Source organism: Hemiscyllium ocellatum, chromosome 13 (assembly GCF_020745735.1).
Source record: "Hemiscyllium ocellatum isolate sHemOce1 chromosome 13, sHemOce1.pat.X.cur, whole genome shotgun sequence".
Lineage (NCBI taxonomy): Eukaryota > Metazoa > Chordata > Chondrichthyes > Orectolobiformes > Hemiscylliidae > Hemiscyllium > Hemiscyllium ocellatum.
This window is the reverse complement of record NC_083413.1, coordinates 18575037-18590599: the sequence shown is the minus strand read 5'-3', so window position 1 is coordinate 18590599 and position 15563 is coordinate 18575037. Positions and strand designations below refer to the sequence as shown.

The window sequence follows — 15563 nt, the reverse complement described above, 5'->3', positions numbered from 1 at the left end:
GAAGTATAGTACATGTTTAACAATGTTAACAGTGAAGAGAACCAGTTGAAGGGAAATATATTTACAACCCAAAGTTTCATATTCAAACTCAGTAGGAATATCTTCACCTATCTTGTCACCTTTAAATACATTCTTTAAAATCTACTTTTGACATCGCTATCGATCACATCTCCTGGTCTCTCCTTATACGGCTTGGAGTCAATTGTGAAGTACCACAGGAGGTTTTACTATGTTAAGGACACTGCCTGTTCATCCTGAACCTGAATTTTGTTGAAAAACACATTTCTTTTAAGCTTTTCATCCTGTATGCATCAGGACAATTTGCAAGAATACTATATCAAGGGAATATATATACTGTATGAGAGAACAGTGCTGATTGATTGTCACTTGGACTCTGATAAGTAGAGGTATTGCCATATAGAGTGTTTTTTAATTTCTCAGGGCAATGTCCTTAACAGTTAATGGCTTATTTAAAACTTAAGCAAGGCCTAGCTATTACTGCTTGACCATCTTTAATTAGTTTATTCTCCGTGCAAACATCTCTACCAATCAGAGACCCCCTGCCAACAAATTAGCATTCTCCTTTCATTCAGTATATCCATAGAATCCTTACGGTGTGGAAACAGGCCTTTCGGCCCAACAAGTGCACACCGCCCATCCGAAGAGTATCCCACCCAAACCCATTCCCCTACTCTACATTCACTCATAACTAACACATCTCTGAACACCATGGGCAATTTAGCGTTGCCAAGTCACCTAATCTGCACATCTTTGAACTGTGGGAGGAAACCGTAGCACCCGGAGGAAACCCATGCTGCCACGGGAAGAATGTGCAAACTCCATACGGACAGTCGCGTGAGGCTGGAATTGAATGCAGGTCCCTGGCACTGTGAGGCAGCAGTGCTAACCACTGAGCCACCATGCTGCCATATGTGTTGATCTTCCCCTTAGGTTGGTATTCTTGTGAATTGTCCGGAGAAGGATATGATGGAAAGCTTTGACCACACAGGGATTTTTTCAGTGACACACTGTAAATGTAAGTTTTTGCTGTTACCCATGGATAATAAGTTGACTCACCTTGTAGGCTTGTCTGATGCCTCCATTATCTGCAATGTTCTCTCCTAATGTATTAATGCCACTGAGCTGCGATTTGAAAAACAAAATCATAACATGGATTAAATGAGCAAATGCAGTGTCTTCCAAGACTGTTCACTTTGGTTTTTGTGAATTTCATCCCATTACAGATCTCACACCAAATAATGCTTGTTAGGGAGGTGGAATTCGCCCATTATGATGCTATTTTCTGGATTTGTAGTCCAGGCAGAAAATGTAGGCCAGGAATTTGCACACAGCTTCTCCTATCCAACTATGTATTTGGTGAAGTCAGAGCTCTGAAGGAAGTTCTTGCTATATGTTAACATTTGGACTAAGCTGGAGAGGTGAATAAAAGGCAAGGGTTATGGTTAAGGACGAGATGGGTAAGTGTGATTGGAATATTTGTTCATGGAAGATAATTGCACTGTATGGCCTGTTTGCATTTGCAATTTGTATGTATCTTATTCACCATTTCCATCTCTTTGATGTTTACACTTTTTGGTAAAATACATAATGTAGCTAACTGCCCTGTGGAACCTAATTAAAAATGCCATATATGTGTGAGTGTTAGACAATGAGTGACAGGAGATGCACTGAAGATTTGTTGGGGGGAGTGAGAAGGAGAAATCTGGTCTCTTAGCCAATGTGCACAAATATCTAGTTTTCAGGAAAAAGTGATCGCATAGAGTTCAGCAAGTGGTACCATGTTTGTTTTCCAACAGCCTACAGCGTAGCCCAACTCAGCAGAAGAATAAAAGCTGAAGTCTGTGCAACTGTTTTATTTCTGTAAGCACCTGACCTATCATTTTGCTGACACTTTTATTTGGAACGAGCTGTTCCTTAGGAGTCTCTGCTATCAGTACTCACTTGCCTCATTCAACCTTCTTTGTTTGGTCAGAATTGTCAGTTATTAATCCAAATGAATTGAGAACTACAAAATTTGTATTGAACCTTAAAATAAAGCAAAGACTTGCGGATGTTGGAGATCCGAAACACATTTTTTTAAAAAACTCTTCAGGAATTTTCACTTCACAGCTGGTGCCGGACTGTTGCGTTTATCCAACAATTCCTGAATTTCTATTGACCTTGGTCAATCTAGACTTGATCGACTGAGTAAATTTCTGCTTATTATACTATAAAAAGGCTAAGTTTTTTGCCACGATGACTGCCCTTACAACAACTGAAGTCATGATGCATAGTAAGCTACTACTGCAGATGCTGCAAGAGCTGCCTGCATCAAAGAATATGATCAATAAATATTAAGCAACATTAAGATATTTTAATGAGTGGCACCAAGAAAATGTCGTTTTCTACTGTTTCTTTGATGTGCAGAGTTTTAAAAGCTGTGTGATCCCACTCTGCTAGTCTAACAGTTTTTTTTGTAGAGAAGATTGATTGCCAGAATACCAGATTTGCTTGCCACATCACAGCCAATAACTGGCTGTGTCATTCACATTTAGTTCTTCATCCACTTGCTGTCTCCTTGGCCATCTCACTTTGGACCTTGTCTTCATAACTCACCTCCTGCTCACTGCTCTGCTCTCTCACACTGTTTATTGCTCCCCATGATCAAGAGAGCAGAGCCACACACGAGAGGGAGCTAATGATGGGCCTAGAATGAGATGGTCACGGCGCCAACTGAGTGGGATGGTGAGCGAAATGGAGAGCAGGATGAGAAAACAGATGATGAGCATTTACTGGAGGCATAGTAGCATTGGCATCCTGTTCCAGTGCGATGTATAGTGCATCACAGAGACTCTGGGAGTGATCACTAACACTGGTTTACAGGAGTATGGTCTTCCTAATTTTGGAAGTTCTGATAAGAGTCAACACACAGAGAAGTTTTTAACTTATGGGAAGAGAACAGCTCGAACCCATCAAAATAAGATAGCCAAAAAAAATCAGAAGAATCTACATTAAAAGAGAGTGCTGAGAAAATGGATCTTGCTATTACAGGTGAAGAAGACAACAGAGCAAATTAATTATACGTTTCATTGCATTTAAGCAAAAGCATACAAATCAGGATTTGGAGGTGCCGGTGTTGGACTGTGGTGTACGAAGTTAAAAATCACACAACACCAGTTTATAGTCCAACTGGTTTATTTGGAAGCACTAGCTTTCGGAGCGCTGCTTCTTCATCAGGTGAGGAAGGAGCAGCGCTCTGAAAACTAGTGCTTCCAAATAAACCTGTTGGATTATAACCTGGTGTCATACAAATCAGAACAGAGTGGAATATTATATTGACGGAGTTAAATGGTGAAAGATGGGAGAAGCTTCAAGTGGAGGACAAACGCTTGTAAGGCCTGGTTGAGTCTAAAGTTTTTTTTAATACAGTTTAAATCTATGTAAACAAGAATTTGATTTCTAATTTGTTGACATACGTGTTGTCCACCTGCCAGATCCCATGAAAAGTTCCCATATTCGTAAACCATGCATTGTGAGAGGGCTTTGAAATTCTTGGCTGATTGTTTAGTCCACCAGTCCATGAGGTTTCCTTCTTTGTCAAAGTTACGACCTGCATCAGGTATACAAATTGGTTTGTTAGAATTCCAGCTCAGTGCCAAATCTCACAATCTCTGAAGTTTAGAACTAACTGGTTAGTCTTACCATTGTCATCGAATCCGTGAGTGATTTCATGGCCGATGACCATGCCAATAGCACCAAAGTTCAATGCACTCGGCTGTCCTTTTTCAAAAAAAGGTGGTTGAAGAATACCAGCTGGGAAAACTGTCATAAAATAAACTAGAGTTAATAACCAGAAAGAGAAATGATCATTATAGTGTTCTTGTCCTTACCTTGTTTCTTTGTAATCTTTAAAATGCCAGCTCATACTATCTGCTCTCCTGGACCAGGGCCTTCACAAGTTACCCCTCACCCTCCCCTTGCCAACAGTTTCTGTACTTCAAGTAGTGCTTTAGGGGATTTGTCATCCACTTGAAGAGGAGGTTGGGACCTTGGTGCAACATCTCATTCAAACAGTGGCACCTCCAAAATGCACTGCACCCCCTCAGCACTGCACTAAAATGGCAATCCATGTGCTCGAGTCTGCAGTGTTTGGCTTCCCAAAATCTTTCAAATCCGAGATGACAGTGCTATCCACTGAGTTAACACCACCACCAATAACCACTTGTTAATTTGTGCAAATCTGCCATAGTTCTGGAAAGTTGTTTGCAGACATTTCGTCCCCTGTCCAGGTGACATCTTCAGTGCTTTGGAGCCTCCTGTAAAGCGCTGCTGTACTGCATCTTCTGGAATTTATTTGGTTCCGTTCCTGCTATTTCCTTTGCCAGTTCTGGTTGTTCATTGTAGTGGCCAGTATATTGGGTCTAAGTCTGTGTGTTTGTTGATGGAGTCTGTGGATGAGTGCCACGCTTCTAGAAATTCTTTGGCTGTCCTCTGTTTGGCTTGTCCTATGATTGTTGTGTTGTCCAAGTTGAGTATGTCATCCTTGTCATCTGTGCGTATGGCTAATAGTTTTGGACCCAATATATGGCCACTACAATGAACAACTGGAACCGGCAACTGGAAGCAACAGGAACCAAATAAAATCCAGAAGCTACAGTACAGCAGCATTTCACAGGAGTCTCCAAAGCACTGAAGATGTCTCCTCGACAGGGGACAAAACGTCAGCAAATTGACCTCCCACCTTGGTGAATAAACTCACAATTACGGCAACCAGCATTCAAGCTACAAATCTTTATGCAAACCTTATGCAACTCTATTTAGCCGTGAATATTACAGAGAAATGTCGAGGGACGATTCGATAGAAAAGTTCATGTCTATTAAAGGGTTAAATTCAGGTAAACATAAGAAAATGTCAAAACACGTGGCAAGTCCAAAACTAGGTGTCATAAATGCAAAGATTAGATTAGATTACTTACAGTGTGGAAACAGGCCCTTCGGCCCAACAAGTCCACACCGACCCGCCGAAGCGCAACCCACCCATACCCCTACATATACCCCTTACCTAACACTACGGGCAATTTAGCATGGCCAATTCACCTAACCCGCACATCTTTGGACTGTGGGAGGAAACCGGAGCACCCGGAGGAAACCCACGCAGACACGGGGAGAACATGCAAACTCCACACAGTCAGTCGCCTGAGGTGGGAATTGAACCCAGGTCCCTGGCGCTGTGAGGCAGCAGTGCTAACCACTGTGCCACCGTGCCGCCCAGATCATCATTAATAAATCCAATGAAGGAGTTTCTGAACCGGAGAGTGTTAACCATTGAGCCAAATCAGAAACTAGGGCAGAGGTAACTGCTCTGGATCAAGGCCTGTCTGGAAGCTCTAGCCTCTTGAACGGATACTGGACTGTTACTTGGCTCAGGACGAGATTTTCACCCTTTTGTGACTTGATGGCACCCTTTGAGAGTCACTGGAGCTGAATAGCTAAGTTAATGGGCAGATTTAGCCAAAATCTGTCACCAAACCAAAGAAGAAGATTTTACAGCAAGTATAATGTCCTAAAAAGTTATAGTAGTAAATTTAAAGAGAGGCTTTAAAGAGGAGAAAGAGAGGTCAAGAGGATATGGGATCGAATTCCAGGATTTTAGGGACTTTTGGCTGAAGGCTAGGCAGTCAATGGTAGTGGTGAAAATTAGGGATGTGCAAGAGATCAGTGTTGTGAGGGAACAGCGATGTTAGAAGTTTGAAGAGCTGGAGGACAATACAGAAATAGTGAGGATGTGGAGAGAGTGAACATGTGAATAGGGATTTTAAATCGGAGTCTTTGGTGGACTGGGAGACAAATATAGCTGAGACAATATAACGGTGGTCGTACAGAGGAATTAAAGTTAGTTAAGTTATTGGTACAAACAGCATTGGATTTAGGTGTGATGTAGCTTTCTTTCCAACTCCTCAGCATGATAAAGAAATTATTTAAGAGTTTAAAAGTGTCAATAATAGCCATTTATTTGTCATTGGGGCAACTTTGGTTTGCACTATTTCAGCTTGGAATAACATGGTTGTTCCAGCGAAACTCCTTGATACTAAAATCAATTTATATTGGGGATATTGAAATGTCTACTTCATTAGATGCTTCACAAGAGCCTTTCACGAAACATTTACATCAAGCTGACCCCTTTTCCTTCCATGGAACTCTGCATGCTGTCATGTCAAATGTACTAACTGCATTCTTTCATTGTGTTTAATTAGTCCCATCTGACACTGGGCCAGGCACATTAAAAAGGTTTTATGTTTGGTCTGAGCTTAATGAGCTAATGCCAGCTGGACAGGTCTTGACACTGAGACTGCAAAACTGAGAAGAGGCTGAAGCTGAATTCTTACCTTCAATGAAAAAGATCGAGGATGACCTGAGAAAAGTTGCTAAGATTATGAAACTGTTTTGATACTATAGACATGAAGAAGCTATTTCCACTTGTGGTGCAGTCCAGTACAAGGAATATAATTAAATCTAAAGAGAAATTTGGAAAAATCTCCTTACCCTCGAGGGTGTTTAGGTTTACATGACATGTAGACAGGTGGCTAAGAAGGCATTTAGTACGCTTACCTTCATTGCTCAGACCTTTGAGTATAGGAGTTAGGATGTGTTGTTGAGGTTCTAGAAGAGGTCTCATTGGTGAGACATCTTCTAGAGTACTGTATGTAGTTCTGGTCATCCTATTGCTTGAAGGATATTATTAAGCTAGAAAGGCTTCAGAACAGATTTACCAGGATGTTGCCCAGATTAGAAGGTTTGAGTTATAAGGAGAGGCTGGATAGTCTGAGACATTTTTCACTGGAGCATAGGAGATTGGGATGTGACATTATAGAGGTTTAAAAATAATGAGGGGTATAGATAAGGTGAACAGCAGGTCTCTTTTCCCTCGGGTTGAGAATTTCAGGGCTGGGCGCATTTAAGGTGAGCGGAGAAAGATTTTTAAAAAAAGACACGAGCAGCTTTTTTTTGACACAGAGTCATTTGTGTATGGAATGTACTTCCAGAAGACATGAGGTACAGTTACAATATTTTAAAGACATTTGGTTAAGTACATGAAAAAGAAATGTTTAGAAGGACATGGGCCAAGAGCAGGCAAGTGGTACTAGTTTAGTTTGGGATTCTGGTCAGCATGAGACCGAAGGATCTGCTTTCATGCTGTACGATTCTATAACGGAAATTTGCTGAAGGTATATTTGTAGTGAATAATCCATCTAAGTGGAAGCTAGATAAAGGCAAAATGAAGTAGACAGGAATAGAAGAGCTGATCAAATATCTGCCCTGTCAATAAAAGATCCCACAGCATGATTTAAAGAAGAGCAGATCAATTCTTCCATGGATAATATTTAATGCTCAATCAGCATCAGATTATCTGCTTAAATATCTTTGTTTGTAGATTGGGAACATCTTCAATATTGTGAAAACATGTGAAATTTGATACGTGAATGATTGTGTGTTGATGAAAGGCCTTGCTTGTCCTACAACAATGCGTACTTTTAACTTCTTAATTTTTTTTAATGAATGTGAGATTTAAGAATGTGGCTATGCTTTAAACTATCTCCTTTAACTTAAGGTAAAACAGAATGGCCTGCAATGGAGGATGGTTGGAAAAGAAAACTTTGCCTGGAGAGACTGGCCCATGAGATTTCTTCGCCTATGAAACTTAAACATAGGCATGGAACAGTTGGGCCAAATGGCCTGTATTGTAGATACTGTATTAACTGTTTACAAATGCAGATACCCAATTGGTTTGACTATTCAAAGGTAGCAGCCAGGCCCATATGTTCCAACAAATAAAGACATGATGAATCAAAATTTCCAACAAGCACTGTTATAATTAATATCCGGCAACAGTTTAACTTCAAATTGTACCTATGAAAATAAAAATTGGAAATCTTATGATTACTGAGGGGCAAGAAGCTCAGCTGAAATCTATGAAGAATCAAGTGCAGTTTTCATACACTGGCCCGAAAACAAGTGCAGTTAGTCTTTCTAGACGTGGAGTCTCAGTGTCAGGGACTTAGAGAGGGAACCTGTGCCAGGCAGAGAAACAGACTACTTTGTGTAAATAGGATGTCGAGGAAAGCTGACTTTCCGATTGATAAAATGTACTTGTGAGGATAATAGACTAAGATGTCACTTGCATGGGCTTCATTGGCTGGGCCTGCATTTATTGCCCATCCCTATTTATCCTTCAACTTGCTAGGGCCATTTGAAAAGGTGGTTAACAATCAACCACATAAGCAGGCCAGCAGATTTCTGCTATAAAGGACATTGACAATGGTTACATGGTTGTTATTATATTGATTCAAATTCCAGATTCTAATTGAATTTGCATTTGAACATCTGCATGGTAGGACATAAGCCCATATCCCCAAACTCTCCCTTTGGGTTACTACCTTAGTGTCACTATCACTGTAATACCACCATCTTCACTTTTTCATGCTGGCAAAAATCTTAATACATAATTTTTGTGGAATCTTACAGTTGGTCATGGAGAATTCATTTTAATTTTTCAAAGTTATGGCTCTCTACAGGAATTGAAACAATGGGAATAAAACCCTTGGAACTCAAAAGCTTAGTCCCTCTACTTCAGGAAAGGGTGAGCTGAAATGTGACCAATACCTGCCCCTAAGATCATGAAAGAATTTAATAGGGCAAACGCATAGTAGATATTTGTGATAGAGTGCAGACCTAGGGGCTATAAATACAAGACAACTATTAATAAGTCCAAAATAGAATTCAAGTCCAATAGAATGTCTTTACTCAAAAACTGGTGAGATCGTGGGACTCACAAACCACAGGGAGTAGTTGAAGCAAATAATATAGATGCACAGAAGAAGGAGCTTTAAGTGGGAAAGGAACAGAAGAATACACCCAATGAGTTTAGATGAAGAAGAGGTTTGAGAAGTGGCGCATGTGAACCCTAAATACTAGCACAGAACAGTAGGGTGAAATGGCCTGAATTATAGGCATTTTATTAACTGTTTGAAAAATGCAGATAACCCATTTCTTTGACTATTCAAGGGTAGCAGCAAGGGCTACAGTATCTAATAAATAAAAACACAATGAACCATCTTTTTCAACAAGCATTATTATAATCAATGGCTGACATTTGTTTATGTTTAAACTGCATTTGTAAAACATAAAGAGTCAGCAGATTGGATAACACAAGTAACATGCAAAACATTTCATTTTAATGATGCAAGTAAGGAATTATTAGATTTTTAATGAAGAGGTGTTACCTATTTGGTTTCTGCTGGATGAATAGAAGGCATTTACTACTGCAGCTCCAGAAATCCACCTAGAAAGCCATTCAAACATAAAATGATTATTCTCCGCACATTCCATCCCTGTTGTGACTTTAAGCTTATGCATTGCCTCCAGTCAATTAGAACAGGGGTCTAGTTTCATTAAAAGGACTTGATGGACCTTCTTCTCCCTCCCTCACTTTTCCAAAAACTCAAAGGCAGAGTTGCTAAAGTGTGCAGTGAAAACTCCTGTAAAAAAGTGATGTGCATGAGAATCAGGGGAAAACGTTCCACTAGTTGGAGTAATGCCTGGCCCACAGGAAGATGGTTGTGAATGTCAATCACCTCAGGTCTAGGACATCTCTGCAGGAGTTCCTCAGGGTCATGTCGTAGGCCCAACACTCTTTCGCTACTTCAAAATGAACTTTCCTCCACCATAAGGTCAGAAGTGGAGATGTTTGTTGATGATTGCAAAATGTTCAGCACCATTCGCAACTCCTGAGACACTGAAACAGTACATGTTCAAATGCAGCAAGACTTGGACAATATCTAAGTTTGGGCTGACAAGTGGCAAACAACATTTGTGCTACACAAATGTCAGGCAATATCTACCTCCAGCAATAGAGAAACTAACCATCATCATTTGTTGTTTAATGACATCATCATCTCCAAATTTCCCCCAATATCAACAACTCCCATTTTGGGAGTTCGTATTGAGCAGGAACTGAACTAGACTAGCCATTAAAATAGGCGAGATTGTGGTTATGGAAAAGCACAAAGGTCAGGCAGCATCCGATGAGCAGGAGAATTGACGTTTTAGGCATTCCTGATGAAGGGAAATGCTGCCTGACTATGCTGTGCTTTTCCAGCACCACACTCTCAACTCTGCTCTTCAACATCTGCAATATCACTTTCTCGTAGCCACAAAAATACTATGGCTACAAAAGCAGCAGTAAGGTTACTCAAACGCTAATTCAGCAAAACCTGCCTATCGTCTACAAAAGAACCATGAATTTGATGGAATATTCACTCATGGTCTTGATCAGTGAAGTTCCAGGCACAGCCAAGAAGTTGACTTTATCCAGTAAAACAGTAGTCTTATGAGGCACCTCATCTATTATGTTAATAATTTATTCCTTCAAATAATACTGCAAAATGGCAACAATATGTACCATGTAGATGCTCTGCAGCAACTCCAATAATATCTGCAAAAAGCCTGTAACCTCTACAACCTGGAGGAACAAAGAGAGCAGATAATGCCACTACCCTGACTCTTTTACCATCCTGAGTAAAAACTGTATCATCATTCCTTTACTGCTGCTGGTCAATATCCTGGAACTTCCTCCTGAATAGTACTGTGCTTGTACTTAGACCACACAGGATGCAGTAGTTCAAGATGGGTCACTACCAGCTTTTCAGGATTACTTTGGGATAGGAAGTAAATGCTAATCTCGCCAGCGATGTCAAAATCCCACAAATAAATATGACCAGGTTATTGAAGTAAGTAATTTAATTTCTTTCTGTGGGCTGACTCCACCCACCACTTGGATGTCATGGCAGCAAACAAGTTCCCTCAGGAAGCTCTGTCACAAAACTGTGGGCCTTCTGAACAAGAGGAGTCAATTTTATCCTAACCCAGTGTCCACGTACTTCATGGGAGTAAGTACTGTGTTGGTTTTATGCCACCAACTTTACTCTTCCTTGAAGGTAGTGGGTGGGGCATCAAACTGGGCTTCTGCCTGATCCAGTGAATTGTCCACCAAGGCAGTTGGATGAAAATTAATCAGCCTAATTTAAATGGATACAAATGAATGATTGAAATTTCACACCAGTGTTGCTGTTCACCATGGTATTCTAGTCAACAGAATCATCTCTTGATTTAATACATACAAGACAGTACAGACTTTTAGCAATGAACTAGTATAATTTAAAAATACAATTCCTAATAACATTATGGGATACCTACACCCCAAGAACAGTCATGATTCAAAACTACATGACCGTCTTTTCCAGAACAATTAAAGATTGGCTGTAAATGCTGGCCGAGTCAGTAGCACCCTGAATCACATGAACAAATGAGAGAAAATGGAGAAGTGGAAAAATACTTGACCCCAAACTTTGTAACTTGAAGAAACGAAGGTGAGAGAGAAGGGTGCAAAAAGATAAACAAATTTAATTGAAGAAAATAGCACACTGCTTTGAGAAATTAAAAAAAGAGAGATACACACATATGTGTAATCCAGTGCAATTACTGCAAAGTGACCATTAAATCCTAAAAATATAGAGAAAAGAAACATGGGAATACTGGAACATGAATTGCCAACTACCATTTCAAGACTATTTGCTATTCAATGAGCTTATGACTGGGCTGTGAACTAACTTCATATGTGTGTCTTTGTCCCACATTTCTGAATTAAACTTTTGGCAAAAAAATGCATTTCATATTTAAAATTTATTTTCAATCAAGCATCAATTGTTCTCTGTTTAAGGGAATTCCAAACTTATATGGTATTTGCATATTTCTTGATTTCATTCTTATCAAAGGCAGGCTTAATTTTTGGCTATTCCCCTAGTTCTAGACTCAACAACTATCAGAAATAGTTTCTGTCTATCGAGTTTTGAGAAGGTTTGTAGCTCAGGTTGAGGTTTTGGTTTGCTCACTGAGTTGCAAGGTTCATTTCTAGATGTTTTGTTACCCTACTAAGTAACATTTTCAGTGGCCCTCAGGGATGCAATGCTGAGAATTTCGGCTTTCCATTTATATGTTTGGTTTGATGATGTCATTTCCTGTGGTGATGTTATTTCTTATGGTGAAGTCACTTCCTGTTCCTTTTCTCAGGGGGTGGTAGATGGGGTCTAACTCAATGTGTTTGTTGATAAAGTTCCGGATGGAATGGCATGCTTCTAGGAATTCTCGTATGTGTATTTGTTTGGCTTGCCCTAGGATGGATGTGTTGTCCCAGTCGAAGTGGTGTCCTTCTTCATCATATGTAAGGATACTAGTGAGAGAGGGTCATGTCCTTTTGTGGCTAGTTGGTGTTCATGTATCCTGGTGGCTAGTTTTCAGTCTGTTTGTCCAATGTAGTGTTTGTTACAGTCCTTGCTCAGCATTTTGTATATGACATTAGTTTTGCTTGTTGTCTGTATAGGGTCTTTCAAGTTCATTAGCTGCTAGTGTGTTGGTGGGTTTGGGGGCTACCATGATGCTAAGGGGTCTGAGTAGTCTGGCAGTCATTTCTGAGATGTCTTTGATGTAGGGGAGAGTGGCTAAGGTTTCTGGATGTGTTTTGTCTGCTTGTTTGAGTTTGTTACTGAAAAATCGATGGACTATGTTCATTGGGTACCCATTCCTTTTGAATACATGGTATAGGTGATTTTTCTCTGCTCTGCATAGTTCCTCTGTGCTGCAGTGTGTGTTGGCTCATTAAAATAATGTTCTGATGCAGCTTCGTTTGTGGGTGTTGGGATGATTGCTTCTGTAGTTCAGTATTTGGTCCGTATGTGCTGTTTTCTTATAGACACTGGTTTGAAGTTCCCCATTGCTGTTCGCTTTACTGCAACATCTAGGAATGGCAGTTTGTTGTTGTTTTCCTCCTCTTTAGTGAATTTTATGCCAGAAAAATGTTTGAGTAACGCATGTACAGTATTCCAATTGGTCAGTGAAAGGTTGGTGGTTCACGGCCACCTAGGGATGGAGTGATCTCTGTTCTCACTCCAACAGCTTTCTTGAGGGTGGCATGGGTGCTCAGTGGTTAGCACTGTTGCCTCACAGCACCAGGGTCCCAGGCTCAATTCCAGCCTTAGTCGACTGTCTGTATGGATTTTGCACATTCTCCCAGTGTCTGCATCGGTTTCCTCTGGGTACTCCAGTTTCCTCCCACAATCCAAAGATGTGCAGGTCAGGCAAACTGGCCATGTTAATGTTAGGTGCATTAGTCAGAGGGAAATGGGTCTGGGTAGGTTACTCTTCAGAGGGTCAGTGTGGACTGGTTGGGCTGAAGGGCCTGTTTCCACACTGTAGGGAATCTAATCTAATGTCCTCACCTTGAGACTGGGACAACTGTCCCATGATCATGAATAGGGGATGTATGAAGAACATAATGAGATAATGATTGAATGGATGACAACAGCTTAAAGATAGTGTTTATAAGAATAAGGGAGAAAGGGATACTAGAAAATAGTAAGCACATTGGCTTAAAATTAATGCTGTGCAGAAGATAAGCCTCTTAAGGTAAAATGGCCTTTGAATCTTAAATTTCTTTCTAAATCAAAAACTCAGATGCCAGCAAACTTGGATTTCAAAACTTTGAGATTCATTCTTTGTCATGATTTCAATATTGGAAATTGTTTTCCCTCCATTCCTGAAATCTTCAGTCAGAATAATTTTGAGTGGTACAGTGTGCAACATTGTGGGTGTGCAAGGAAGATTTATTAAAATGAACGTGAACTTTTATTAAAACGGCAACGTTGTTGTTAACTAATCAGACCATCGGACGGCTGATTGATTGGTGAAGGATGACTGGTAGTGGCTTAACCTGAGCGTTACCATACCACAGTAAGGGGAGAGGTTGAGAAGGAGAGTCCTTCATGGCAACTTCAGCCAGTGTAGGAATTGAACCCTCACTATTGATGCTGCTCTGCATCACAAACCATTTGTCCAGACAGCTCAGCTAACTGCACCCCGCCCTCCCCACTCCCCCAACATCTATTATCATGATACTCAAATACAGTTGAAAACAGTTGTATTAGAACTACCAGAAATTGGGATGGAGGCAAGTTGAAAGCTACCCAACACAGAGCTGATTCTTTTCACAAGCGAAAACCTTTTTCTGGTTTCCAGTACAGAAATAAATCAGAATCAGAATGATGCAGCACAGCATAACCATTTGGCCCACTGTATCTGTGCTCATTCTTTTGTTGGATGCATCCAATTAATCCCAGCTTTATCCCTATAATCCTGTAATTCTGCACAAGTATTTACCAAATTCTCTTTGAAAGTGACAACTGAATCTGTTACTATTGCCCTTTCATACAGTACATGCCTGAAGAAAACACCATAAGTAAGCAAGAAATAAGTTCTCCACATCATACCCTGTAACGGCCTTCTCTGGTGACAGACCGTCCTGTCCTGGTGTTGTACGGCAGCAAATGTTCAAGTTTAGAAACAACTTCAAGTGCACAACAGAATAATAAAGGAATACTTACACTTCTTTGTTAACCTTTTGTCTGAGTTTCTTCAGGTTCTTCCGTTGTCCCAGTTCCATATTACTAAGAATGTTGGTGAAATATTCGTCGATGGTGAAATTCAACTGAATGAAAACAATGCAGACCAATTATCTTGGACCTATTTCATATTCCAGTTCAGTTATCAGCCTCATATACCCTTTACACAAGTTCTCTAATCACATGGCGGACTGGACGTTGATTTGTTGCTAGTACTGCTCTAGCATCCACATAGGAAAGCTTTACATCATAGTTGGAAAACAACTACTTCCAGTTAAATAAAAGACAGCGGGAGGTGGAGAAGCTTAAAAGCAGTAATTCCAGACCATAAGGTCCAAACAGCTGAAGGGATAACTGACAGTGGTTAAGCAATGCAATTAAAGTCAAACATGCTTACGAACAGAAGGTAACTGCATTAAAACAGCACAGTTAACATGGGAGGGCCTCAAACAATAGACATAAAGAATTGTCCCCAGTATCCCTGCAAATAATTGTTCCTCAAATATAATGTCAAATCTGAGTCACTAACTGTTCTCACAAGGCACATGTTGGGGCTTGCAAACTGGTCTCTATTTCATATAATACAACCGTCATTGGACTTAAAAATGACTTTATTGGCTACAAAGTGCTTTGCGACATTTGATGGTTGTGCTTAATGCTGTAGGAGTTAAATCTACTTTTAACTTTTTTAACACATGTTAGAGACGTAGCTTGTGTGGAGGATCATTGGAGAAGGTGTAAAGATCAAGGATAGAAAAATCCAGAACCTACAAGGCCTAGAAGGTTGAAGGTATGACCATCAGCGGTAAGACAAAGAGACTGGCTATGAGGCTCAAGTTGGGAAAACAAAATCAGAAAAATGGAGTGGGCTAAAACACAGACTGAAAAAATATCAACTTTGTTCTTGTTGTAATTATTTCCCAATGATTTTTGCAAGATGCTTTCAATATTGATGCTGTGTAAGGCTAGGAACAGATTTAGGAGAAAGTGAGGACTGCAGATGCTGGAGATCAGAGCTGAAAATGTGTTGCTGGAAAAGCGCAGCAGGTCAGG

The 15563-nt window shown here is 40.3% G+C and overlaps 1 protein-coding gene across 4 annotated transcripts in view; it reads right to left on the bottom strand.

Annotated features, from left to right (window-relative positions):
• Nucleotides 1–15563, bottom strand: part of LOC132821793 (neprilysin-like) — a 190893-nt gene that overhangs the window by 21946 nt on the left and 153384 nt on the right. For all 4 annotated transcript variants that reach the window (XM_060834584.1, XM_060834587.1, XM_060834586.1 and 1 more), the window contains exons 16-20: nt 14493–14596; nt 9282–9340; nt 3703–3822; nt 3477–3610; nt 1078–1143 (exon numbers count right to left, since the gene is read on the bottom strand). In XM_060834584.1, the coding sequence (XP_060690567.1) occupies nt 1078–1143; nt 3477–3610; nt 3703–3822; nt 9282–9340; nt 14493–14596 (483 nt within the window). The remainder of the gene's footprint in view (nt 1–1077; nt 1144–3476; nt 3611–3702; nt 3823–9281; nt 9341–14492; nt 14597–15563) is intronic.